At 40.1% G+C, this 27,781-nt stretch overlaps 1 protein-coding gene across 3 annotated transcripts in view; it reads right to left on the reverse strand.

Annotated features, from left to right (window-relative positions):
* Positions 1-736: 736 nt before the first annotated feature.
* Positions 737-27,781, reverse strand: part of STAU2 (staufen double-stranded RNA binding protein 2) — a 172,991-nt gene continuing 145,946 nt past the window's right edge. For all 3 annotated transcript variants that reach the window (XM_082479190.1, XM_082479188.1, XM_082479189.1), the window contains 2 exons: positions 2,706-2,794; positions 737-1,857 (listed from right to left, as the gene is read on the reverse strand). In XM_082479190.1, coding sequence (XP_082335316.1) covers positions 1,764-1,857; positions 2,706-2,794 — 183 coding nt within the window. In that variant the 3' untranslated portion in view covers positions 737-1,763. The remainder of the gene's footprint in view (positions 1,858-2,705; positions 2,795-27,781) is intronic.

Genomic DNA, 27,781 nt, shown 5'->3' on the forward strand with positions numbered 1-27,781 from the left:
GCCAATTAGGCAGGTAACATATCCCTGAGAAAGATGATGTGCAAGAGCTAATTATTTTTGTGTGCTGCTGCCTGAATAATTTGAGTCTGCCAGATGCCCCTGAAAATCTCCCAGTTCTGTGGGAACTGAAAGGTTCAGCTTGTTCCTGACTCTTTTATGGAGTCAGACCCCAGAAAACTGCAAACTTTTAGCACAAAGGCTCCTCATCTGCTGGGGGGAAAGTGAATCACACCCATGAGAAACATGACGTAATAAAAAGGTCTCCAAATTTTTAGTGACCGCTGATTTGGTAAGAGCATGATGCACGCTACCCTGAAAGCCCGTCGCAGAGGTGAATCGACGCCACCGTACCTTGCACCATTTCCTTACGTTGCTCTTTGTCTTCTTCCCTGCGTGAGTCACTTGGGTTGTGATCCCTGGTTTACATGCCTCTAAAACCTCGTGCAATGTCGCCGTGACTGTTGTGCAGTTGGTAGAAGCTTTATGTGTTTATTGCATTACATTAGGTTTACATAAAATAAAATACCTCTATTTTGGATAAATAAATGACCTAAATGCCAGGATGACTGGTCTAACACAGTAAGTTTGCAGAAGGTGGTGGCATGGGGGAAGGTAGGTTGAACCCTGGCTTTGGGCTGATAGCCAGTCAGTTGTTAGTTTGAAATTGGGTTTTTTTCACTTCATGCTCTTAGTTGTCTACCTGTGAATGATAAAGAAAGAGACGACACTGTCACTGTACACATGAACTGATGTGGTTTTACTGCATTTGGCCACACACTTAGAAGAAATATGCTGGTACAGAGCAGCCACAGGTCTTGTCTCTGCCGCCGCTCCTTTCACAAAAGAATGATCTTTACATCAACAGTCTTCCATCCTTGGCTTCATAACGTTGCAGTCCTACCTTTTGCTCTTGGTCCGAATGCAGAGATTAAAAACACTCAGTTGATGCAAACGGTGGGTTGATACAACACACAGAATGGGGTGTAGATGTGCTTCACACAACAGAGAGCAGAATTGAAGGGGGAAATGTTGCTTGGAGGCAAGACGCCTCTTTAATTGAGTATGGCAAGGAAAATCAAATACCATATCTGCTTTTTTCCTGGAGTATATCGAGACTGATCATAACTAACATCTGTTCATGTTAAGCAAATACTTGTCATGATTTAAACTTCTGTTTGCATACAACTCTGAGTAGTGCATCTTAAAGTCATACATATTCATATAGGATGAAGAATGCATAATGTCTGCATAAAAAGATAAGCTGTATGACTATATATGAAGACAACAACTACAATTCTCACAGCACTGTCATTGGTTAATTTTAAAATATTCAAGCATTATTTAAAAAACAGTAAGCTGAACTTAAAACTACACTACGAAAAAATTGTATAACTGAACCAATGCTGACTTGTTTTCCTCCATATTAATCGATTTTAAAGTTTCCCTTTTTTTTTTTTTTTTTCCCTACCACTTTTTGTTAATTAGTTGTTATTTTAACCTCCAGTAACACGATCAGACTTCTTCTGCCTCTGGGCAATTGAGTTATGCTCTGATCTCGAGTTCTAAGGGAAATGTTCAATTTTATTTTTTTCCACAGTTGAATAAACAGTACCATGTATACTATCTCTTGTGTTAGAATAGTGTTGTCTTCACATAAGACTCAAATAATGGTATTAGTCATTCATTTCCTTGTACACATACACCCTATTGCGTGTTGACAGGTTTATAAGGATGCAGTGGCAGCCGTGGGTGCTGGGAAGCTCCTAGACGACAGCCTTTGAATCCTTGCAGTCCTGAGCAATGGTGCCTGAGTTAGTCTGTTTATTGTCTGCTTTCTCTCCCAGATGCTTGACTTGTCTGAAAGATTAATACATTAACAAGAGCGGTAAGGTCCAGGGTTGCACATCTTTAAGACATGTTTATTAGCAGATGGCACATGAGATTCAAAGGTCACCGTGGAAGGTAACATTTTAAAGTGAAACAACAATATTTATGTTCAAATGCTATGCTGATGAGATCATACGGAAAAATGTTTCTGATTAAATTAGTTTATAAATACCCACAATATATCTATTGAAAATTCCAAATGCCACTTTTAGTCTTCTTTCTTTCATTCTATTACTTCCTAATTTATTTAGTAACACAAGACTACCTTATTTTGTAAACAGACCAGCAGCTGGAAAAAAAAAATTTATACTGGACAGACAATCCCACTTTCTTAAGTAATTGAAAATCCAGTGTGAAACCTGGTTCTGTTGTCTACTACTTAAAGCTAATATTCCATATAAGAGTTTTTTAAGACCTGAAAGAAATTTTAACTTTTAAATTCTTTAGGGTAAAATTCATCTTGCAGACATAAGGACTTATTGGCAGATAGCTGTCCTTATTTACAGGCAATATCGTGTGCTACAACACATTTGACAAAAATCATGTTATGCTACTTACACAGAATCCACACAATGAAAAGAAAATCCTTTTCTTTAGGATTTCCATAGGAGGACTGTCTCATAGCTCATTAATAAACATTATTAGTAATGCTAAACCTGATATCTTGTTTATCCTCTCAAATTGTCACAAACTCTACGTAAATTCCAGAGGAAAGAGTTTTGCACAGGTTTAAAAGGGCAACTAAGCTCTTTAATTAACATTTCTTATCTACCACACCACACGGGCATTAAAATGCAGAAGATTTAAATGGTACTTACTTTTCATGTGATCCGTTTTCAACTTTCATAGCCCCTTCCACTGGATCCAGTCCTTGTTCTGAAAACTGTTTCAAGGCACTTAATGCTGCCTAAAGAAAAAATGAGTTGTCAAAAAACCCACTGACACAACTGTATTAACACCGAGTGAAGGAAGGTGTGTATTTTGATATTCTAGATTTAAATAATTTCCTGTATATCAAAGCCATTTAGGCTACAGAGCTAACAGAGCGGGTACATAACAGCTCCGTGATAAAGAGCTGTGCTTGTGCACGGGTTTGAGGTTATCTTCGTCTTCCTGGGTATATGAGTGACTTCCTTTTGTGTTCAATGTAAGCTTCACCATCTACATGAAGAGCATGATATACTTGTAGGGTTCTTTCCTCTCTGGCCTCTAAAGTCCCTCCAGCTTCCCCGTGTGCTTCCCTAGATCCCGCACTTTCTGGAGCTCCTAAGGACAAACTCTTGTCTTGGTAGATGATTGCAGAAGCTGTGAGCAACGGGAAGAGAGGGTCAAGCAGGACACTACCGACGCTTCAAGGCTGGATCTTGACCAACGCAGCAGACTGATGTCTTATACACAGGGATTGAAGTGTGCTAAACGGGGTGAGCCAATATGGGATGATTATGAAGCATCAGCAATAAAAGAATGATCAATTTTCAGCCAACATTTTTTTGCCCGAGTGCATTCTTTATTGACCAGCTTGTCTCATCTTCATGAGCCCTGCTTTAGGACGCAAAATTTGTTTTTCTCCCCCCACACAGCTGACTTTGAAAACACAACCAGCACAATAAAATAGTTGAGGTCAGTTCTGTCTTGAAGGTGAAATGTAAAGCAGAACTGAAAAACGGATTTTTCTCTTTTATCGCTCCCACCTAAGATGCATTCAGAACTAATCACAGGGGGAACAAAAGGTAACTTTTCACAGACACGGTCACCTAAGATAACAACTCAAACACTGGAACTGACTGCAGGCCCTATGGCACTGTTCTTCACTGTGAGGCAACAACTGCTGTTTAGAAAATTGGAAGTTGCTCTCTTCTTGATTGTTGGGACAGAAAGAATCTATGTCTCTGTCTTCACTTTCCATTCCTCTCGGAGAGCAGGGATTCTGTCCGGAACAGGAGCTGCCATTGTAATGAAGTACTAGATTTGCTTTCGTACTAATTCTTTGCCTGGATTCTCTCAACAGCTCCTTCCCTTGAAAGGTATGTTTATACAACTTAAATATTATTAGACAATGTGTATTTTGGTGAGATGAATAACAGCACAAAAATTGTCAGGCTGCCTTAAAGTAAGAGACCATATATCTCAGATTTGTCTATAGTAATGACTAACTGCTAAAGCTTCAGAAGGCTGTACAAGGTACTCCCCCCGTAATGCATGAAGGTGGAATCTTTCTAGTCTGTGAAGTTTTATCATTTTTTTGCCCTAGCAAACAAATAAAAACCTAAACATTTTCTGAAGTGTCTTGGTAAACCTCAGATTTCCACTGTAATTTACCCATCCACTCTACCTTTACCGTGTGTTCTGGGCCCCCTGTATCTGACAGCTAACCTGCTCTCTACTTGCTCCTTCTTCTCATCCATTGACATAATTTTCCCCTTCTTCTTAAAATCTCTGCTGCCCACATCTTTCTGTTTATCCTTTTTCCATGCTATGGCTAAGGGCTGAGCCTCAGCTTCACCTCAATAACAACTTTCCATTACAGGATCTTTCACTTTTGCCACCCACTGAGTTCCCCAGTGAATGAATTCCCCCTTTCCCCATTTCTTCTGTTTTTCTCGATGTTTTGATGTATTTGCATTTTTTTTTTTATAAGACAGCTCTTTCTCTACCACCTCATAGTGTCCCTTGCAATTTTAGATGTGCATTCTCCACTCCTATAAGCTCTACTCACCATCTGCCTTTCCATCCTTGATCTTGACTGCACAGCAAAACCGCCGTTTGTTCAATCCAAATAATTCCTTCCAGTGGCAACAAGGGTTTTGATCTACTCTCCTCTCAACTTCTCTGTTTATTCCAGTAATCAAACACATGTCTTCATCTCGATTTCTCTCTTCTCCTCCTCTCCCTGGGGTCCTTTTCATCACAATGCAAGCGCTACTTATCATGAGAGGAAGAGGAGGGATTTGGGCTCCTGCGCTGCCTTGCACAGGACTGCTTCTCTATTGTGCTTTAGTTCGTCATGGGTTAGCAACTATGAGAACCAAATAATTCAATGGGTAGGGTTTGGCACACAAGAATCTCCTGTCTTCTCATATCCTTTTTTCCTGATGCACATTAGCAAAACAATCAGGATCTCCCTTCTTATGCATGGTCATCTAAAAACCATTACCAGCGACCACGGCTAGGCGAGAAGGAAGCTGAGACATCTGCTCCTCCTACATTGTTGAACTTGTACCTCATCTGTTTTCGAACCCACCTTGTTTACTTTTTCATATCCATTCTTAGCTTCCGGGTCTGATGTGTGAATTGTAAACTTGTTGTGGAAGAACTGTTTGTTCAGGTTATTTGTTTGTACAATGGCTTGGATGAAAAGGCTCTGATCATAGCTGCTAAGGAGTACGGCCAAGCAATGTTTCATTCAAGATGAGATCACAGGTTGATCATATGATATGCAGAACAGTCTGATCTTGATCAGTGGTCACTGAAATCCCCAAATCATCAAGAGATGAATTAGACCAACCCAAACTTCCTAATTCCTTTCTAGAATTGCTCTGAATATGCGTATGTCTGTTACTTACTACTGTTTTACTCATAGAACTGGCTATTGCAAGGCATACCACATAAATTACAGAGCAGCTTTCAGGGTTGCTTTCCAGAGAAACTGCTTTGGAACTTCCTGGAGGAATATTGGACACCATCTCAACAGAAACAGATCACGAGAGCATCTCTTCTAACAGCAAGGGAAGAAGTACTACAGTATAAATAACGAATTCTTTGCCTGTAAGCATGGATCATTACTATATGGGTGTCAAGAAAGTAAATAAGGAACAATTAGAGGAAACATAAAATGAAGGTATGATTCAAGGTGTTTAATGACAAGCATGTTTAATACCAACACAACATCCAAATCCCAGTGCTTATAATGTGGTGCGGTCTCACTTGTCCATCTCACCGTTCTTCAACTCATGCCCTTGCCAAGCTGAAATGTGATATCAACGATAAGCTCTCAGATCTATTGTGTTTCTGAAACTAAATATCAGAGGGGGGAAATAGCAGGAAAGCAGTCCTGTACCTGCATCCTTGATCTTCCAAGTGGAGGTGTCAGGGTGTTTGCGTGAGCACTGTTGAAGAGCCAGCACTTTACACTGCCCCTCATTGCTACGTTTCTCACCTTTGCTGCTCTGGAAACCAATGATGTCTTCAAAAGTTCATGCTTCTCACTATTGAGTCCCTGCTCCCCACATCTTTTGCCTCGGTCCCACATCTTTTCCGAGCTACTCCAGTGTCCCTATTCTTCCCCTCCCTGCTATCCATCCCAGAGCTCTGATGTCTTATACAGCAGAAGCGATGATCACCTCTACTTCTTCACAAATCTCCCCTTACTTTTTCCCGCGTCTAAATGTTCTCCTACCCCTAACTGATCCCAGCTCTCAGAGCTAAACTTTCCTTCCCTAAGTCCTCCCAACCTCCTACACCTCCCAGTCCCTCTTTATCTTCCAGTTTCCTAACATATTCCAGGTTTATATGAGATCTGATTTCTTTTTCATGGAACCGTGTCTCTTTCTCTATGAGAGACCTGTGGGAGAAGCCTAACTACTTATATCCTAACTTTTGCAGCAACATTTTGGGAAAGTTTCTTTCCTTCTTAAAATGTCCATTCACGGGACGTGACCGATGTGCAGTGGAGGAATGGTAGAGAGCGCCTTGCAGTGTCTTAAAAACTCCCCCTTTTCCTTCTCCCATAGCCTGCTTACATTTGCAAGGATCAGCAAAGCAGAGAGAGGTTGGTAAGTAAACAATACTTTGGACTTTAATAGATGTCCTTAATGTTTCTCTTCTCCCCGTCGTGCCCCTAGACAGACATGAAGATGCTGGTTTCAGGAAGGAAGCTGGTAGCTGAGAGGCTGTGACCTGAATAGTCAGCAGAGTGACACAGAGCCCAAGTAATCTGCAGCGAAGAAGAGTTACAAGCAGACACCGGGCTAATTTAATCCATGATTCAATTCTATTAGTCCCAACAGATTTACACCACTTGGCTTAAATATAACTTGTGAATGGCAGAGAACTTAGGTTAAATGAAAAGGAAAGAAAAGAATGGAACATTTGACAGTGAATCTGGTGAACAATTTCCTCTTTTAAAAGCTCAACACTTCCTTCCATTGATATTTTTCTTACAATAGAGCATCTGCACAGATATAGAGAAATTTTTCTCTCCCCCAGAAGATTTTACAACTGTTTTGTGAGTGAAGCCCCATAGGTTACAGAACAGATGTCCTTACACATTTCTTGTATCACTTGTTTTCTGTGTAGCTACAACAGTGCCAAAAATACGATGCCAACAGGATGCACTGTGCTGCTAGCTGTTTGTCTTGGCTGCCATTTCCATTATTAGTATGTGTGTGTATCAGGATGGGGATGGATGTTTCCAGTCATTTTTTTAGCTTTCCTCGAGTCAATTGGCAATTAGTAAATAGCATTGAAACTTGCGAATATTCTTCCTGTTTCTCACTCTGGGGATTAAGCGTCTTATAATGACAATCTAGTAACATTAGATCATTCTTTTAGCAAGAACAGCAGACAGGCACTACACTAGCCCATGTGCATTTAAGACCACATCCTCATGATAAAATTTTCACATGTTTGTTTTAGCACAGCATGTGGTTTGCGTTTTTGCTCTTAAATCTATATTATATTTCAGATTATTCCATGAAGCTGAGAACTGTAAAAGTTTGTTGTTCTCTGTGGCCCTTCCAGTTGACTTTACCAAGGAGGTCTAAGACAATCCTAATAAACACACTGCTTGATACTCTTAGTTTACTGGTGATATGTCTCCTAACATCAGTTTTCTAAGTACATAAAAAAACATATTCAGCTTGGCTTTCATCAGTGTTTTCTGAAGACATAAAATTATAGGCAGAAATAGTTACGCTGCAAAACTGAATTGAGTCAGGGTCCAGAGCAGGTCACAAAGGACAAGATTTTACTACCTTTAGTAGCTGGGTCTTAGTTCCAGGTTGCGTTTGCAGAAGCAAGTGACTCACTGTGATTGTACTGCTTTTAGGCACATGCTATATTCATGATCAAGTCTCAGGCTGTGCCCGAGTTTAGGCTTGAGAAAATGCTTGCATGCCAGCTTAAAATGATAGACAGATCTAACTCTAGTCCTCGATTTCACTTGCAGGCCAGAAGCCTGGGCAACAGCAGAGCTAACGCATGAACAAACCGGTAGCAAGTGCATTTAGAAACGATCAATGTTCGTTTGTTTTCGAAGCCAAGAGAAAAAATGCCCCCCAAATCAGGGAGGCTCTTTCCCTCTCCCTGACAATTGAGGCCTCAAAAGGCAATATCATCTGTGCAGTAACATTGCAGCGAAGCTGTCTGCATCAGTAATGAGATGCTCTTCATGACTTTTTAATATGTGGATTTAAATTTCACATTTAAAGGCTATTGAAAAAACCCCAACAATATCACAGCTGTAGAGGTGAGTTTGAGGACTTAGTGTCCCAAAGCTGAGCAACTATTTAAATTTGTATGTATTCAAAATTATTGTTCTTGGTGACTATTTTTGCTTTCTCTTGATGAAGAAGTTTTTGACCAAGCTTCCACCTGGCTTTAACGAGTCCACACCCCAAATTGCATGCATAGAGAAACACGCAAAGGGAAGATATATATTGCTTGTGTAGACTTACATACATACACAAAGAGTAGCTAAAATTTGACTCCTTAACATATCCATTTAATTCTGGATTTACCAGGTTGGCTAAACAAAAACTATGTGATGGGTATTGCAAACAAATCCCTTTTTTCCCACAGCTTCTGTTGTAAATGAATTTACTATATCACAAGCAATAACTTCTGCTAGTTTTCGCCACTTTCCTCACAATGTGCCGTTCTCCCCAGTTGATTAGATTTCATGTGAACCAGTGTTAACATCTGTGTAAAAATTAAATTCAGAAAGGCTTTTCACGCTGCACAATGTAAACCTTAATTAAACGACTTTAAGCCCTTTCCTCACACAGTTTATGATATGCATGAAAAACACAGGGTTATAATCTGATTAACTCATGTAGTTTACATGGAAACAGCATTTTCCAAACTGATTAATCTCTGCACAAAGGCATAGTCACCTGATAGGCACCACAATTAAGGCTACTGATTGCACCTGTCAAGAGAAGGAGCTTGGAGGACAGAAGGAGTCCAGTATCTTCAAACAAAGAACGATGATTCACGGATGTAGCTTAGAGCAAGTCCCACGTAGTAGTTAATGCCACCCCCAGGCAACTCATGCAGCCAGCGTTTAAATGACACACAATCCACGTACAGACTGACCTTGCCAGCTTTCTGGGGGTAATCCTAAAGTAAGGATTAACTGTTCTTGAACAATTTTTTCCAATATATTAAGCAGATCTTCTGTCAAGAACAGCGTGCATGTCACCTTCTTTCACCTAGTTTTATCGGACACATGTACTCATTCCTCCATGCCTCTCAATATCCCAAGAAGTGGATAGAGTGAAAGACACTATTCAACAAGGAATTTTATTTCTGTAGGTTTTCATCTTCAACAATCTGCTTAAGAAGACTACTTGAATTAACAGTAGAGAGAGTCAATTAGGCATGGCTTGTTTTAGCATGTAAACCACCACACCAGAAATCTGACCACCATTCTTGGGACTATGCAATAATTCCAGACATAATGAATTACAAAGCATTATCTCAAAGGCCAAGAAAAAGCCACATGATCATCTGGGGTGAGACAGTTCTATTGCTTTAATGGTGATTCAAGGGTTTCTAGCCACAAAAAGAGAAAACCATACTGAAAAGCACCTAATTTTTACAATAATTAGAAGGTATGCTTTCATGTGAAGAGTCTTTGATAAATAATACTGAATGTCAAACTTAACGCTAATGTAAGAGATGAATCCAGGGTGGAGAGGCTAGTCTGCTTGCCGAGTTCAGGTTACTTGTGGGTGGGAATAAGAGAGGAAAGGATTGCTGAAAGATCTGTATGGGGCTCAGAGAAGAAATGTTCTTAAACCTGTATCTTTTCAGACTCCTCTCTCTCCACATATTCTCAACTGTGAGGAGCAACATTTTCAAGCGATACCAAAACGCTAACGTTTGCCTCCACGGCAATCTGTGCTGGAAACCAGTAAGCTGGCACTCCTTCATGAACATCTTGAAAGGGCTTTCAGGTTCAATGCTAGTATCTGCTGAGGTGTGTCTATGTCCTCCAACAGAGCAGTGTGAAAGTTCAGCCCCAGTATCAGCAGTTAAAAGAAGTCCCAACCAAGCCTCTTTTGTCAGATAATTTCAGTACCTTTTCAGTGTATGCTCTTCAGTCTGTACTGGTTCTGGTCTAGAAACTTGGAAGTTCTTTTAAAGTAAATTTATTTCTAAATTGAAAACTTCATATTTTTTCTTCAATTGTTACAATTGAAAGAACAAAGACAGAAAGAGATTCGTGCATCATCACAGTTTACTGATTAGCATGGGGAAAAATATTTTAAAATTAGATTTCCAAGTGTTTACAATGAATATATACAACAGAATTTCACCAGACAGCAATTTATCTTCACATTAATCTGGCTTCTCATTTTGTATGCTCAGACAAAAGCTACTTAACACTAACTTTCAGAAGGAGGTAGACATCTAAGTAATATAGGTGCTTTCAATAATTAGAGACTTCCAAATGAGAGCGTTTAGATGGCCAATTATTGTATGGGTAGGTAGATCATGCAATTGAGACAACACTCAAGCATGGTTAAGAAGCTGCAGACAAAAATTATAGGCGATTTTAAGAAACATGGCTTGAAACCCAAAACTGAAAACAGCAGAATGTATATCCTCAGGCAAAATCCTACACCAGCAGGGAAGAAAGGCCATGAATCACTGTCTCTTTCATCACTGATGGCTGGAAAATATCCTTGTCAGCTGTGTTCTCAGAACAATTTGGTTTATTTAATTATTTTTTTATAGGCATTTCTCCGCATCGCTGCCATAGATTTGCAAGTCCACTGTCATTAACCCCATCTGTATTGCAGGAGATTTTGACCTCGTGATTTCAAATAAGTGGACTGAGGTTCTCGACTGTGTAAGAGTTCATGGTGGCATCTAAAATATGCTGCAATAGACAATCCTCTTCATCTGTCTGACCTCCACAGTTCCATCCAGTTTTTAACATGACTGCCTACATAGCTAGCAGTACAGAAACAAGGCAAAGACCATGTCATTCCTCACCAGGGAATGGACCCTGACCCATATGATGAGTAGTGTAGATGCAGCCAGAACTGTTTTAACAAAACGAACGAGGGCTAAACTGAGCTGCATTTAAACAGCATGTAAGCATTTATTCTCTTATGTAAGTGGTTTTCTTAGGCAACCACTCATGCAGGACGGTAAAAAAAAATGGGCATTAAAATATTGTTATGAATTCTCAAAGATCCACACCAAAATTGAACAAAGTTCAAACTATCAAGTATTACCCAGCGTTTACTTCAATATGATTACTTTTCCATGTAAAGTAAACTGAACTTGTAAAACACACTCACTAGCGTTTAATTACTTTTCACCTCTACTTGCAAATACCCTTTTCTTCATGAAACAAAATGGCACTCAGGACCAGAGGTAGTTTTATTATTCCTGTTTTTAAAGAGAAGGAAACTGAAGCGAAGAGAGAGTGCATGAGCACATAAAAGGCTGGCCCAAGGTCAGGCAATAAAAGTAAGAATCAGTTTTACTAGTTTACATGCATTTTATCATAGCTCAAGACAGACAGAGAGCGATTCTGAAAAAAGGGTCTTTAATGATAGAAAATAAAAGAACAGTCTTCACGGCAGCCACAATTTTAATTTGAATGCCTCATTCCTGTCACTGTCACCCAGCAAGCTATAATTATCCCATTAATGTTAAACACTTTCCGTGACATAGCAGAGAAAAAGGCTCCCTTTTAAGAGAAGAGAGCAGGTGAGAGCCTCTAACAAATTTGTTTTGCTGAAATATTCTAAAGAGTACTTTTCCCCCCAATATTTTACCAAAATACATTTTTTTTCCTTTAAAGCTTGACATGTTTCTATTTCTAAAGACCGTACACTTTGCTGCAGACATGGGAGTAATTTCCTAAATATCAGATTCCTCGATTTTAGCAATTTTAAAATGAAAGAATGTTTGTTCTCTCATACCAAGACCATTACCTAAGATTTTAATTGCGTGTCGGTCTAAACATGACCAGAAACTTTGGTTTGAAGACAAAAGCAATAGATTACACTTAATGCAACGGACTGCCCATTGGCTTCTTCAAGCAGCACATTGTAGCTGGAACAATGGGGGACTTTAGCGCTGCAGATTCTTGCATTACCACATCTGTGATGAAGCCCATGTACTAAATTGTATCGTATCCCTGCTTCTGTGTAACTCTACTCCTGTGGCCAACATATCAGCATTCGGAGAAGGTTACTTGCACCTTCAGAGCCCTAACGACCAATCCCCCTCTTCATTCTCCAAGTCTCATTTTACAAGTCTGCATGTACGTCCAACAAAGTGACAAATCTTGATTGACAGCTAAAAGCATTATATTTAGCATATATGGCATGTAATTAGAAATTTGAGTGTTTCCAAAAGGCAAAAGTTTTTTGATTCTGATCTCAAAGTATTTTTACACTGCATTAACTGGTATTTTTCTCCTAATTGAAGTTGATTCAAGCGAGATCAGAGTCAGGCCCAAGAGCTACAGGCCAGACTTCTCATCTGAAGTAGTTTGTAATGTAATTTTGTTCTTGCTAACTGTTGATGGCTTGTCCTCATCCCATTTTAACCTGCAACCATCAGCTCCTTTAATGGAAGCGTCTATAAAGATCTTCTCTAAAATATGCTTTTCCAGCACACTTAATGTCTTTTAATGTCTTTCCAATTAAATCCAGATGTGAAAAGCTTAAGGAACAGTTCTCAGGACTGAAAAAGATGACATAAATCTTGCAGCTGACAGAGATCCCACTGAGCTCAGTTGGGGAAACTCACAGAGGACTTCTTGTGGGCCAGAAAAGCTGCTGGGTATAAAGACAGATGTGTATACTCCTATTAAAAAAATTTAAATAAAAACTGACTCCTACAATGAGGTATCCACAATTATCAGGGACATTACTAACTCAGTCCCTCAATGTGCTGAGCACATCCTGTGCGGTACAGATTTCCCTCATCTTTTCGGGAAGTTTATCAGAGTTGAAGGGGGTCACATCTGTTCAGGAAAGAGCCCTTCACCTTTCAGGATTGCAGCTCTTAAACCAGCGTAGGGGCTGATTCTGGAAAACGCTGTCCGTCTTGGTCTCATACTGCTATCAACAGGGAGATAGTGTGCTCAGCAAAGCGAGACTCTGAATTTCTGCCCTCTCTCCTTTACCTCCTCCATAATCAGGTTAGCAGATTAAATTGTGGTTTCATTATGGAAGAGTCCCCAAGTGTGCTATTAATTATAAATTCTTACCAATCATATGGGAAACTGGGCATTCCTAGTAGCTGACTACCACTGCTGGGCAAGTGCTGTTTGTGCAGCTGTCAGTTTGGGGGTTGTTTTGCTGCAATCACTTGTACGCTCTCAGGATTTTCTTTTATTTTTATTTTAACAACAGCAGATCATCTTATTTTGCCCCTCCCAAACTGTTTGTAAATGTGGGCTCAGCTCAAGCCACGTCTTTCAGAGAAACAGGAAACAATCCCCCCCACACACAGCTTGCGTTGAAGAAAGTTTCTAGAAAACTGCCCAACACTAACAGCTTTAATACTTTCCTACCCTCCTGCTACTTACTGATTTATTTTTGAAATTGGTAAATTATCCAGACAGATCAATGATTTTTAAAGAGCTACATCCTCATGAGACACCAGAAAGAAAAAAGGAAAAATGTTCCAGGACAGAAGAAAAACCCATTTCTAAATGAAGATGAAGTTTGAATCCACGTTCATTAGTGGCAGGAACTTCAGTAGAGACATTTTGGGTAGTGTTACTTAACTTTGTTTTTCTAATGGCCATAAAAAGGTTTTAGCACTGTTTGTGCTAAATGAGTGAGTGTACGGAAACATGAAACTAGATACCTGAATTAAAGGACAATCTTACATACTCAAGGACAACAATAAGTGATCAAATGTGGGATTTGGACGACAGCACAGGCCTAACACCGAAAGCCGTAGGCTCCTAAACACACACACACAAGAGCTCTTGAAGATAAAATTCCTCTAGTTCTTAAATTGCTTTATTTTCCACAATGGCCAGCACTTTTCAGACTATCACTCCTGCAGGGCTGAAGGCTGGATCTGACTCCCACCAAAATCAGTGCTTCATGACCATCACTCAGGAGACACGAGGAATGCCTTCCCTTGGAATGAGCCGCTGTCTCCACGAGGATCCCACTCTTGGCTAGCTCAGGGAATGAGCTCAAATCTCCTGTGCTTTGCTGCCAGGGACCACCAGGCCAGCTCTGATTTATAGCTTTTTCTTTGCAGTTTTATGATACAAGAATGTTCACTTGTAATTACAACAGCATTTTGTTGGCTTCCTGCCTTCACTTGGGTATGCACAACACCATATCCTTCATTCCAGCCTTTTTATGTCAAGGCCCAAAATTTGAGAAGAAAAGTACATCAGAAGTATTATAAAGATGCTGCAGATCTTGCTGCTTCCCAAAGAGGGGACTCATTCGTGTCTACCAGAGGGGACGTAGGACCAGCTGGATAGGACACCGAACGAGGAGTCGGCAGAAGAGCCGCTCAGGGTTCTTTCTTAGAAATACACTAAATCAAGAAACAAACCTTTTTATGAAAATATGTCAGTTTTGAAAAAAGATTATCTTGGTCCAGGATAGACTCTCGAGTCAAAATATCACAGACAAATGCCACAACATAACCACTGGGCTAATGACTGTGCTTGTAGTGGCACATTCATAGTTGCTTGTTCTTCTGTGTGAAAAAAAAATTCAGGAGGTCTCTAGTTCATTTCAAAGTGAATGAAAATACTTCAACTCTTAATGTGTTTTGTAAGATAAAAAAATCTATCTCACTCAAAAGACAGTGCCTCTGCCACTAATCTGCTGTGAGACCTTGAAGAACCACTTTAGCTCCGTATTTTTCAGACATATACTTAGCGCCTGACTTTGAGACCATCAAGTAGTATATTTCCATCACTTGTGGTGTAAACTTGATTTTGTCATTCTCAGTAGAGGTATACACTTCTTCAGAGGCAATTCCAGGTATTTTAGATACCATTTTAATAGTTAACTGTCAAACAATTTCCAGGTCTTTTAAACAAAGAATACTTCTGTGCTAGCTTAATTTATAGAGCCATATATGTCCCGTTCAAAGTGGCTGTGATTAAGAAGAAACACTAGGCTTAAATTTTTCTACGGAATGAGAAAAGTTTAAAGCCAATAAACTGTATCTAGGATTTTAGCTGGGAGATGAAATAAAGGACACGTTTGTTCCTGGTCACTGAATTTTTAACCTGGGTCTGCTGCTCCTGCTGTTAAGCTCCTATACATTCCTTAATAGCCTGTAGCGTCCAGCAATCCCAGCTCTCACTGTTTGGAATTAGGGGTGAATAGCAAATTAAAACCACTTTCTGGGGAGAGCTAGTATATGGCCAGTGGCACATATTCTGACAGAAGGCAGCAACTGAAAAGGTTAATATTTAAAAAGTGGGCTTCTTCCACAGATTTTTAAAATGTTTAGATTAGATGTATAAATTCCAACTCGGATCTGAGGATTCTGACAATATCTGGAAAATCTGGAAGGTGCTGCCGAATCTGGTGGATAAAACACAAGCTGTACTTTGTCTGGCCCTTAAGTACAGGAGAGGAGAGGTTGAGCCTTACACTTGGACTCAGCTATCTGTCTCAGGTATGAGAATACCTTTCAAGTCCCCCCAAAGTTTGCTTTTGTTGCACAGCAAGGAGGAAAAAACAACCCCAGTTTTCTAGCAATAAAAGAAAATTATACTATTTCTGTCCCCTCTATCCCTTTTCAAGCTTATATTCTTTTTTTTTTTTTAAGTAACATTTTTTAACCTGTCTTTTTGCAACACAGGAGTAGTATCATGACTTCATTGCTTCTCCTTTTACCTCAAAATCCTGTGAGGGTACTTGAGTATTTCCTAAAGGTGAAATAAAAAACTAATCTGCCGACAGTGACTCATCACTCCGGTGATCAAATCAAATGACAGCATTGCAGAAAACTCTAGTAATACATATTTTTCCCCTGCCTAGTCAAGTGCTGCTGTTTTACACACAAATTCAACCATTTCTTTAGCAAATGCATCTTGAGGTGATGGATTAGTCTTCACCTAAAATCTATACCAGCTACTTTCCTAATTATTTTGTGAAGTGGCAGATGTGATTTTTATTGGATTATTTTATATTTTCCACTGCTTGCAGATCCCCTTTTTAATGGAAAGGCCAAATCTACCCTCATATTCAGCTTCTACTAATGTTTGTATGTTGATTTAAGTAGGAACTTGCTGTGTGCACCTGGATTTGCTCTACAGTCATTAACTCCTACTTCTGGCTGCTACTGCAATACAGGTAGAAAGATAAAAAGAGTACTAATGATGTGGTGTGGATCAGGCACCATGAATACTGTCCTACATGCTTCTCTGGTAAGAAGGGTATACCTCGGGAACTATGTAGCTCAAAAAGTGCTTAAAGAGAGACATTAACGAGCAGGAACCAGATTTCCTCAAGAACTCTGACTTCTTAAATTCAGCAACGTCTCCAACTGGCAGCTCAGCAATGCAGATTAGACACTCCTTGACTCTGATTAACTGAGCTCTGCAACTACGGGCCTGGTTTTCCTCCATTTACAGTTACAGTCAAAAATATAGATATATGTTCAAAAATTTTACTGAACAGCTGGCTTTTAGTCTGGAAGATCTGCTAACGGCTATTTTATCATTTCATTCTAGCACCTATTATTAAAATCCATTAACCACAGCTGTCAAAAAGAGCTTACTCAAAATCTTGCTAGTTACAAAATAACCTGTCAGGGTTAGATTCAATAAAGAATTCAGGTGCTTACAAATTAGGCACTGTAAGAGCAAAGTTTTAAATAGCACATCCCTGGAATAAAATCAAAGGTCTAAAGTTAAGTACTCAGTTTTTTTATTTGGTGTTAAGAGGAGAGCCAGGATTTTCTGAAGAACGACCTGAGAAAGCCACATGCTGAGTAAGGAGCTACCTGCAAGCAACGAGGCACTCCAAGCCCAGAGCTGAACTCCTGCTCCTCTCTGGCACTCAGCTGCAAAGCCAGGACCACACGCAGAGGACCTGGCAGCTTGGTCAGCTAGTATCTACAGATGCACAGTCCTCTCCTCAAGAGAGCTGGCTCTTCCAGCTCTTTCACAGGCCTGAGGAGCGCTCACTGTTTTCATGGAGATGACAACCACTGGAGAAGTGGTTGGAGGTGAGACTCCCTTTTTTGACAATGGCACGGATGTGAGAACACTTGTCCAGAGTACGAGAGATACAGATTTTAGATTTCTTAGGTTTAAGCCAACGAACCACACGCCCTTTCTCCTAGGTGACAACTGAACCTCCAGAATCAGTGACAGGGAAGATACAGCTGTTGCAGAAACAAAGAATTCAACATTCATGGGTCGAAGAAAAGAGCACAGGGAAGAGCCTGACTCCATAGGCTAATGATCACAGCAGTTACTGAGCTATGCTGAGGATCACCCCATGCTCCCTAGATAATTTCTGTCAGTGGCTTCCTTAACTGGTAGGATGCAATAATAGTCCTTCTCATGCTTTCTCTGTGCAGTCCTGAGTAGTTCAAACTTTTGTTATACAGTGGCTATGGTTATCTGGGAAGGTTGATAAATAGCTGTACTAGCATTTAGACAGTCTCCTGTGACATGTCATTATGAATACCTTAAGGCTGTGGAAGGAACAGAGTCCGACTTCACATTTCCTGAGTAAGTCTATGTTACTGTGTAAAGCATGGAAACCACCAGCAACTGCTCCAACCACAGCTAAGAAAAGAAGCCTTCAGGATGTCTAATATTTTTCCACATGAGGCATGTTAATTAATATACAGCTGTATCTTAATAAAAGATTTTATTAAGATAAATAATAATAATCCTTCATTACTCAAGCTCTCTTTATGCAAATGATTCCAATAAACCTGCTCATGTATGTAAACCCTATGAGAAGGTTTCCAGGATCAGGCTATCTGCCATGATAGAGTAAAACCGAGTTGCTTAAAATCAACACACTCACAATAAAAGCAGAAATAATAATGTAACCTAAATGGCAGGAAGAGTAAAACATTATGCCCAGTCTCAGTTAGCTCTAAGAATTTGATATTTTTAGCTGTTACATAAACAATACAATTATAGCATGAGAGAAACACTAGCTAACACCAGAAGCAGCGAAAATACACTTATAACCACGCATATTATACAGCAATATTCTTCAAGCACAAATAAGACCTAACTGAAACCATGCTTAACCGTCATGCTATCGAGTTACAATAAAGAGAGGAGGAGATCAGACTTATTCTTTCCTTCACAATGAAATCAGTATAAACAAATCATATAATGTTTGGACACCAAACTCCTGAAACAAAGAGGCCTAGAAAATCTCTTAAAACCACCCACAGACTCCGCATGCTGGCCTGTGATTATACAACTGGAGAAGATCATCCAAACTGCGATGTAAACCAATGTCAGTCTGCAAATGATAGTACTACAATGGTTCTAACAAAAAATAAAGCAAGTCCCTGGAACAGCCACCACTTTCATGTTTATCTAACCATTTTCCCCATAAATGAGGAACACTTTTTTAAAAACTTAATCCCCATACTGACGATAATGGCTCTCTTGTGTGTCTTCACTAGACTGCAACACACATCCAGCTAAACAAAAATCAGCCTGGGACCAACAGTAAAGGAGAAGGCTTCCTAATGCCCCCCCAGTGCCTTCTGCATTTCAACCTGCTCCACTATGAAACCCATTTTGCCCTCATTATTTGTTATGTGGGAATATTCACCCTCATTTTTAGAAATATATATGCCAAACGGCATATCTCTTTCTCTTATAGGCTACACAGAAAAACAGAAGCCCAAATGCTGAAAACTTTCCAGTTCTTTCAGCAAAGCACAGTGTTTCTGTAGACCACGCTTCTGCCTCAGAACCGTAGTTTTTCTCCTTGCCTGGCAGCCAGGAGCGAATTATTCTAGATCTGAAAAAACATGTGCCTGTCGTGAAGAGATGCGAAAGAATATAGCCAATTCTCTGTCTACAGATGTCATCTCGAGAGTGTAAACCACTGTGTACTTCTTAGGTAAGGCTTCACAAGATGCAAGTCACACAGCTATATTCAGGACTCTAAAGCACTGGACCTACCCAGTTGCCCTGAAGGTGGGGTCTATGAGCTATCCTTTTTTTTTTTTTGCCTGTTTCCACTCAATTTAAGTTCCTACAAGGCTGAAAAATATTTTACTCAAATCAGAAGTTAACAATATGATACAATTGCTTTCCCTTTCACAAGTGCTGTGAAAAGCAGTGGCATTCTTTCTTTCTAGCTATGCTATAGAGGTATTTGATCATTCATACATGTACTTAGAAAAGAAACTTATTTCATTAAAATTAACTGCCTCTGCAAATTGGTTAATATTTCCCTAACATTAATCTCATTCTTGTCTTTAAGCCACAATTGACTGAACTGTAACTCAGTATCAACAATGGGTATTAATCATCCAAAAGAAAACAGAAGAAGCAGTAATGAACTGACAAAGCTTGTTAGTCTTCTCCAGTAAGGGTGCAACAATTAACAATACAGTGAATGAATATCAATCATTCAAATGCAGTAAAAAAAAAATCACTATATAAATAGAAGAAATGAAGAACGGTAGCTGACAAAAACTCAACAATCCCGGGGGAAAAAATCTAGTCATTATTACACTTCACAGACTGTGAAATAACAGTTTAATTATTAAGAAGATGGGGGGGGGGGGGGGGGGAGGATTGTATTAAAATGAATAAATTGCCATTCTTAAGAAAGTATCTTCTGCAGTACTTCCACAAAGGCTGTTCCCTCATATAGTCATATATGCTTCTTACATTGCTATATTACTAATATTTGATCTTTTCTAGTTTTTATTTACAATATAGGGCCTGGCTAAAAGCTGTGTTACTGGCATCAGTGTTACCAGCAGTTGCATGTTGAGTTAAAAACGCACTTATACATGAACAGTGCTTTTCGGGAAAAATAAGAAAAAAAAAAATCTTAGCTGCTCTTCGTGATCACTAGTTCTCATGTGTTTTATCTATTGCAGAGATTTCATCAAAACTGGTCATATATGAAGAGCTACGGTTAATTAATTTTCCCCAATATTTTGATATGATTTTTAATATGCAATTTTAATTTATAATGTTTGTAATTTGAATAGAATTTATTTTGAATTCTGAAGGCTAACCACAAAAGTAAAAAAAAAAAAAAAGAAACACGTCTTTTTAAAGTTGCATGTTCAATCCAAATGTAATTCCCAGCCTTCACTGGGGTAGGGGCAGGAAGGGGTTCTCGATAAACCCTCAGAATCGCACGCTGATATTTTTCGTACCGTAGTTACGAGTTCACAACGTACACTACATATTTCAATCAACAACATGCTTACTTTGCTAATAATTTCTAAAAAGAGCAAACCCCTCCTTATAACAGCTGCGGTGGCCTAGATGCCATAAAAGCAGAATGCCTTCGCTATGCAGGGGAGGGGCAGGCTTCCCCTCTGCGCAGGCACGCGGAGGTCCCAGCCAGCACCAGCCTTTCACAAGCACATCGTGCCCGATGGGGTTTGGCCACGGGAGAGGGCAGGAGCGTGTGCAGAACTGGTGTAATGAATAAAACACGGCATTAATTTATTCCTCGCTGTACAGATGGCAAAGGCGTTTCAGACCCGGTTTGCTGAGCGGAAAAGAGCAGCTTCAGCCCCGTGCCGCAGTCTCCCTCTTGCACCACAGCGCAACTGCCCAGTTTTTCTGATTTGGCAAGAGGATCAAGCTCCAGCCCTGAAAAACTGACTCCATAAAGAATATGACGTGCACATGCCAAATAACAACTTACCAAGTAGTCAGAGTTGATTGTTTCTGATGAACAGCACAGCTTGGCAGGCAGAGGAGCTTGTGGGAAGATAACATTTTCTATTGTTGTCTCTACAAAGCTCTTAATACACTGCTAGACTGAAAAGATCAAGCAACAAAAGCACTGATTTCTCCTGGAAAACAGCAAAGCTTCTTCCTTGTAAAGTATTGGGGAAGGTCCTACCTGGTAGTACTGCAAACGCCAGCCCCCCGTGCAGCACAGAGCTCCTAGCCTCCTCCCAAGATTATTAGTCTCTCTGGGCCTCATTCATGGTTTTCACCAGTTCCCCTCAGCAGTGAAAAATCAGTCACCGTGCTCATTTTACCCTTCGCTGTTTCAGTCTGTAGGTTGCTTTGGCTGATAGGGCAGATGCCGTCCCTGGGCATCCAAAGAGCTAAGCATGGGCTCAAACGGAAATGGAAGAAACAGGTTTTTGCCTCTAACATCCCGTAACAAGAAAAGGGTAAGCCGAGGGTGAGGTGAGGCTTGAGATCAGACAGAAACTGATCTGTGATCCTCATCATGCAAATGAGGGACTTAGTCATGCAGTTTTCTCTTTGGAGAATGCTACCAGGCAGGAGTAACTTGACAGCTGCACTCTCATAATAGCCAGTTCGGATTCCTGTGTACTCTTCAGTCCTGTACATTGTTTTATTACTTTGCATTTCGATGTAGAAACCTCCATGCACCTGCACTACACAGCACTAAGCCCTGCATCTACTAAATCTGCCAACACAGAAGCCAATTCAGCCGGTGGAATTATTCGATGTGGTCACTCACTACAAAGTGGGTCGAAAGCACAAACTTCTCTCAAGCCCACCACTGCGGAAACAACTGTAGCGTTTTACTGATGTGGGCAGGACCCAAGCGAGTAAAGGGCAATTTGCGGCACACTTGAAAAATAGGTTATTTTTGAAACAAAGGAACAAGGTTCCTTTGTTCAGTTTTAACATGTTTCTTGACTTGTGTTACCCACTTCTCCCTTTCCCATTCCCAAGGAAGGTTCCATTAATCATCCCTCTAATGGAAACACTTGTGTCTGATCACTGAGCAGTGGACACAGGCATAGTCTTGGGCATGCACTGAACAAGAAGCCCAAGGGAAGCCTAGCTGAAAAGTTTGGGAAAGCAAGGATGCCTTTTTAAAATAAACTTTGGAGAGGTCAGCAGGACAGCAAGGGGTCAGCACCAGGCAGCCAGTGGGTGGATGGCACAGGAGAAAGACAACAACACTTGTCATTAATTATATCTGTTGGAATGCTACACATTTTCCCCCCCAAGTGGTAGTACTCCAGACATCCAAGCACAATCTCTCCCACGTCCTACTCGACCCCAGGCAGGGCACATGCCAAGAAGCTTTCATACACTAGAAGCCAAGAAGTAGCTAATACAAGCAGAGGTTAAAGAATTTAAATTGTCCCTCACTTTGAAACGTTTTTTCTCTAGTTTAAAGCCATCCTCTCGTAACTGTCTCCTCTACCAGTGAAATACACGTTCTCTTAGAGCTACATATGGCTAGATTTCCGTGCCCAGCCTCAAGCTAACAGCACTCTGACTTTCTTTGGAGAGGATAAACTACTGGGAAGCCGACTGCACGGAACAAGAACTCTGCTCCTAAAATTGATCCTGCAAGATCCTAGTACCTTGTACCACTTACCAGGGCCTGGATGTATCTGATCTGCAAATCTGTTTTCTCCTATAAACATTTTTTGCAAAATGTCTGCAATGCAGTGCACCACTACAGGTGATGCTCTTGCAAAACTTTGAACCATCCCTATTTATAAAGCTAATTGTTTCATAACCAGTAGTATCTTTTATTTTAATAAAATCCCCAATAAATTGTTGATTGGAGAAAAAATGGCAGGCTAGTGATGCATGGACGGATCCATTCTCGCTTAACCCTGAACTCGCCAAGGACATAGTCTAAGTTCATTGTCTATTGTGAGCAGAAGGACACAGGTATCTCTGGAGCACGATTTATCCTGTCCTAAATAGGAGGGAGGAATCAACCACTGGAAATGCTTCTTTCTGTACTTTCACTATAGAGAAACCCATAAAACTAGCCCAACCCAGAGGCATTGTAGGTATTTGAAAGGTATGCAATATGGTTTAGTGACTGTATAGTTTATGAGGAAGCTTTGGATATTAGAACTCCAGCACAGTAGTTATAAATCATAAAATTTCTGCCCATTTCTGCAGAGTGGCCTGAGATGTCTTAAAATCAGCTAGTGGGGTTCTTTAGTGTGCGTGGAACAAAAAAGCAGAACCTGTGGGCAGGGTCGTGCCCAAGGAGAGTGGGGTGTCCCCTGTACACTGCAGAACCCTGTTTCGCACTAACGGAACTAGACAGAGATAACAGCTTGAGCAAGATCGATCTGGATATGCTAAGCCTTGTTAATGGGTTCTGATTATTAAGTAGGGAAGAAAAGAAAAGCCCGTGCCGGGGCCGCTGAAAAGCACTGCACTACTCTGTGGCTTAAGAAGAAATTCCTCTACAACGCAGGGAAACCCCCTACCCTAAATCCATCTAGTTAAGATTGCAGTAGAAAATAATATATATTTTTGTAGAGAACAAGGAGATCTTTAGAAAGGGAGAACTCCTCCAGCAGATAAAAAATAGACCGTGGCTGTGTTTTCATCTGAATGATGCATACAACAGGGAATATTTAAACTGAGGGTTACTGCCTGCCAGTTCAAGATCCAAGAAAGGCTTTGAACCCACAGCTTCGGAGCCCAAGTTAAGTCACCAAATGGTTTTGAGAGGTTTTATTTAACTTTTTTTTTTTTTCTATAGTTTTCAAGCTTTCATACAGTCATAAAACATGGGCAGAAATAGTCTCACTCTACAAACAGAAAAATATTGTGGAAGGGAGCATATGCTGTGGTAAGGCACAGTACCCACAGGAAAGTATTAATCATTTTTTTTTTTTACTGAAAAAAGGAAAAACTACCCAATGCTGAAAAAGTAGTAGCAGTGTAAAAGTAACTTGTTTGTTAGATGGATAAAGAACTCCAGAGTGACCCACAGTATTTGGCACTCAGAGGTCTCTTCTTCAATCCCAGCATTGAACAAGAGAGGTAAGAACAGAGACTGTTCCACATAAGAAATTAAAAAGCAACCCTTCCTGTTTTCCCCTCGGAAAACAACAGCAAATAAGGCAAATAATGAGCCTGCTTGTGTTGATTTAAACCATTTGCAAAACTGCAGTTCTGAGTTGTGCTTGTATTAACCAGAGACCGGATGCCAGGCTTCCTTTCCTATTTTGAGAAATTCATCATAGCTAAAAACTGCTTCCACGGGAGATGGAGGGACAGGCCTAAAACACAATGCAAAGACACTGAATTCACTATAAAAAAAAACCAAAGAGAAATTAAAAAGAGACCTGACAGAATCATCAGTTTCAAAAAGAAGCACCCTCAGGTAGCAGAATTTATTCCTCAGATTTCATCTGAGACCTCATTAATGAAAGCAAGTTGGCACCACACCCCAGTACACTTCCTTCAGTTTAGCTCCTCTCCCTCTCTGAAAACGTGCATTGATTTTCCTGGTCTGTGCTCCCTGGACCGGTGATGAAAGCTACGGGTTGGTGAGATTACTGTCCCATAGTTATAAACCACACAGATTCATCAATTCACAAAGCCAGAAGGGAATCCGAGTTGGTCTAGTCTGTCCTCCTAGATGTCCTACTATGATAGTGCTGTCCTTGTGTGTTGACCAGATAAATGCTCTCTCGCTCCACAGAACATTAGAGACATTTAGCAGCTTCTTTCCGTGGGTAAGCATTTTTCTGCTCAGAACTCATTCTTTGTCATCTGAATTTGCATACCTTCAGATTTTTGCTATTGGTTCTTATTATGTCCTTCTCAGCCAGATTAAAGAGTCCCTTAGGAACGAATAATTTTTTCTTCATAAGTACTTTGACGGAGTCAAGTGAGCTCCCAGTTTTTTCCTTTAGCCATTACATCAAATAAGCTTTCAGGTCTTTCACCAGAAGGCATTTCCCTCCACTTCCTCCAGCAGATACATTTTTGTGGCTGTTTTCTGAACTTACCTCAGTGTTTCCATATCCCTTTAAAAATGCTGACACCAGGACTAGATGAATTCTTCCAGAATCAGCTTGACTAATGCCATATACAAGGATATACCTTGTAACTCATACTTACTATTACCCATGACATTCACGGTCAAGTACTGTAATGGGAACTCTTATTCAGTTGCCCATCTTATATGACCCCCTGATCAGTTACTTACTTTTAGGCTAAAATTCTCCGTTGTGTCAGTATGGCTTTCATCCCTTGTTCCTTGATGATTAATTGTGCAGTTAGCTGTGTCAGGATGGACTTTGTTGAATCAGCTAGGCTTACCGCATTGTATTCTGCAACTTACCACCATTTAACACTCTGTTGGTCTTTGTGCTATCAGCAAATGTTACCGAGAGGTGATTTTATGCTTATTTCCAGACCACGGATGAACACACTGCATATAACCCAAATTAAAACTGAATTTTGAAGTGTTTATTCCTGTATAGTGTAGAGAAAGAGCAATAGAGTCTATTGCGTACTGGAACAGATTTCTCAGGATAACTCAGGAAATGCCACATATATATAATAAAAGTAAAAGGTCAGGTCAACTTTTCTGCTCTAGTCTCCAGTTTTGTGTAAACTAATGATAGGATTAAAATGGAGATATTTATATGTGCCCAGAAGACACTGCAGGTCAAGCTATCTGACTTCTGGGCAAATTAGGTATGTGGACACTCCTTTTTGAGCCTAGCACATGGCATGCTCAAAATCCATGGCCTTCTCACACTTCTTTGGCAGATTAGGCTTAAGGAATACATATGAGATCAAAGTCTTGAACTCTGTATCTCAGTTTGCTGCATTCTCAACAGAGCTAACAAAGGAGAAAAGAAAAGAAAAAAAAGTGATACCTAGCTCACAACTTTGTTATAATGTGAGAATAAAGTTGAATATTGCCAGCAATGTAAACTATCAAACTTGAAGCTGGGAGCCTTCAGTACTATATAGCTCGCTAACACAGAATACTGTATTCTGCTGAAATTAAATGTTTGAAAGTGTCCAAAAAGATCTTGCCTACTTGTGGTGGCTTCACTCTGGCTGGCAGCTAAGCCCCCACCCAACTGCTCGCTCACTCTCCCCCAGCAGGGTGGGGGTGAGAATTGGAACAGCAAAAGTGAGAAAAACTCATGGGTTGATAAACACAGTTTAATAATTGAAGAAAAAGGAGATAGATAAACACAAGTGATGTAAAGCCAATCACTCACCACCACTTACCACCAGGAGATCGATGTTCAGCCACTCTCCAAGTGATTGCTACCTTGGAAAAACTCCCCCCCCCGCTTAATTGCTGAACATGATGTTATACAACATGGAATATCTCCTTCACCAGCTGGGGTCGTGTCCCAGCTGTGTCTGCTCCCAACCTCTGGCCCACCCCAGCCTGCTTGCGTTGGGGCAGAGTGAGAAACAGAGGTGGCCTTGACGCTGTGCAAGCACTGTTCAGCAAGAGCTAAAACAGTGGTGTGTTATCAACACTCTTTTTATCACAAATCTAAACTGTAGCATCAGTCAGGCTGCTATACAGAAAATTAACTCCCTCCCAGCCAGACCCAGTATACTACTGGGCAACAATGGAACAATAACAGGTACAGAATTCACGATTAGGAAAGCAAGTGGTCAGATTGCTAACAGCTCTGCTCTAGCCCAAGTGGGTGTTTACCTTATTTGGCCACAGAGTATATAAAGTTGTAAATGGCTGTATATCCTGAATTCAACATCCTGAGACTGTAGATTGTTATAAACAACACAACTATGAATGCCCACCTCCTCTAAACAAGATTGCTTTCCTGTCAAGAAAATAAAAGCTATCCGTATCTTGTAAATGACAGGACTCTTTCCACACAAGACAAAAAGTTTCTTAAAACATAAGTTGTGCTTCACTGCATTTGTGCTGCTTTTTTAAAAAGTTGTTTTTATGTGAAACCCATTTGTCTTTATGGCCTTGCAGTCTTAAACTTCATGCTCTGCTTGCTTCAGTATTTGAAAATCAATTATTTCAAAGTATTAATGTTATGAAGAGTTAGTTGCACAGATTACCCTGAAAAAGATTGTTTAAAACATTTAAACTGCTTGAAATTATTTAGGGTGGCCTTACTTAGATATAAAAACAATGAGGTCCTTGCATCTTACTCTTTTATTAGCTAACCAGCTCATTTTAATTCTCAAAACTCACGTACTTACATGCTACTCACTGTACAGTAGCAGCCTGCACTGTCTCAATGACAGGATATTAAATACCCTGCACTCTGTTTCCATTTAGTGTAGAAAGGAATCTAGGTCTGTTGCATCCAGAAATGGAATTAAGTTATCAGAGAATATTGATTTCAACATTAAGAAATGTTGCGGCTTTGATGAAAAATCTAATTGTGAAATAAATTTAAAATAAAAAATAAGATAGAATATTAATTTCAAATAGAGAAATATAGACAAAGAAATATATAGACATAGAAATATAAGACAGAGTTCTGAAAATTCAGGTTTCTGCATCTTCCTCACTCAACTGTGATGTTATTACTGGCCAAAACCACTTGGGTTTGTTCCCATAGCTTAGCTAAAAGTTTATTTGTTGATATATGATCCCAGAAAAATCATTTTCTGAGTTGGGATAGGAAAACAGCTTAGACATCCAGCCCTTCCTCTGGAAAGGTTTTCTAAAGGCTCCATTGCTTCGGTCAGACTTTTGTGTCTGGGCTCATAATCTGGGAAGAGCAAATCCAT

The sequence above is a fragment of the Vanellus vanellus genome, assembly GCF_965231255.1.
Source record: "Vanellus vanellus genome assembly, chromosome: 2".
In the NCBI taxonomy this organism is placed as follows: Eukaryota; Metazoa; Chordata; class Aves; order Charadriiformes; family Charadriidae; genus Vanellus; species Vanellus vanellus.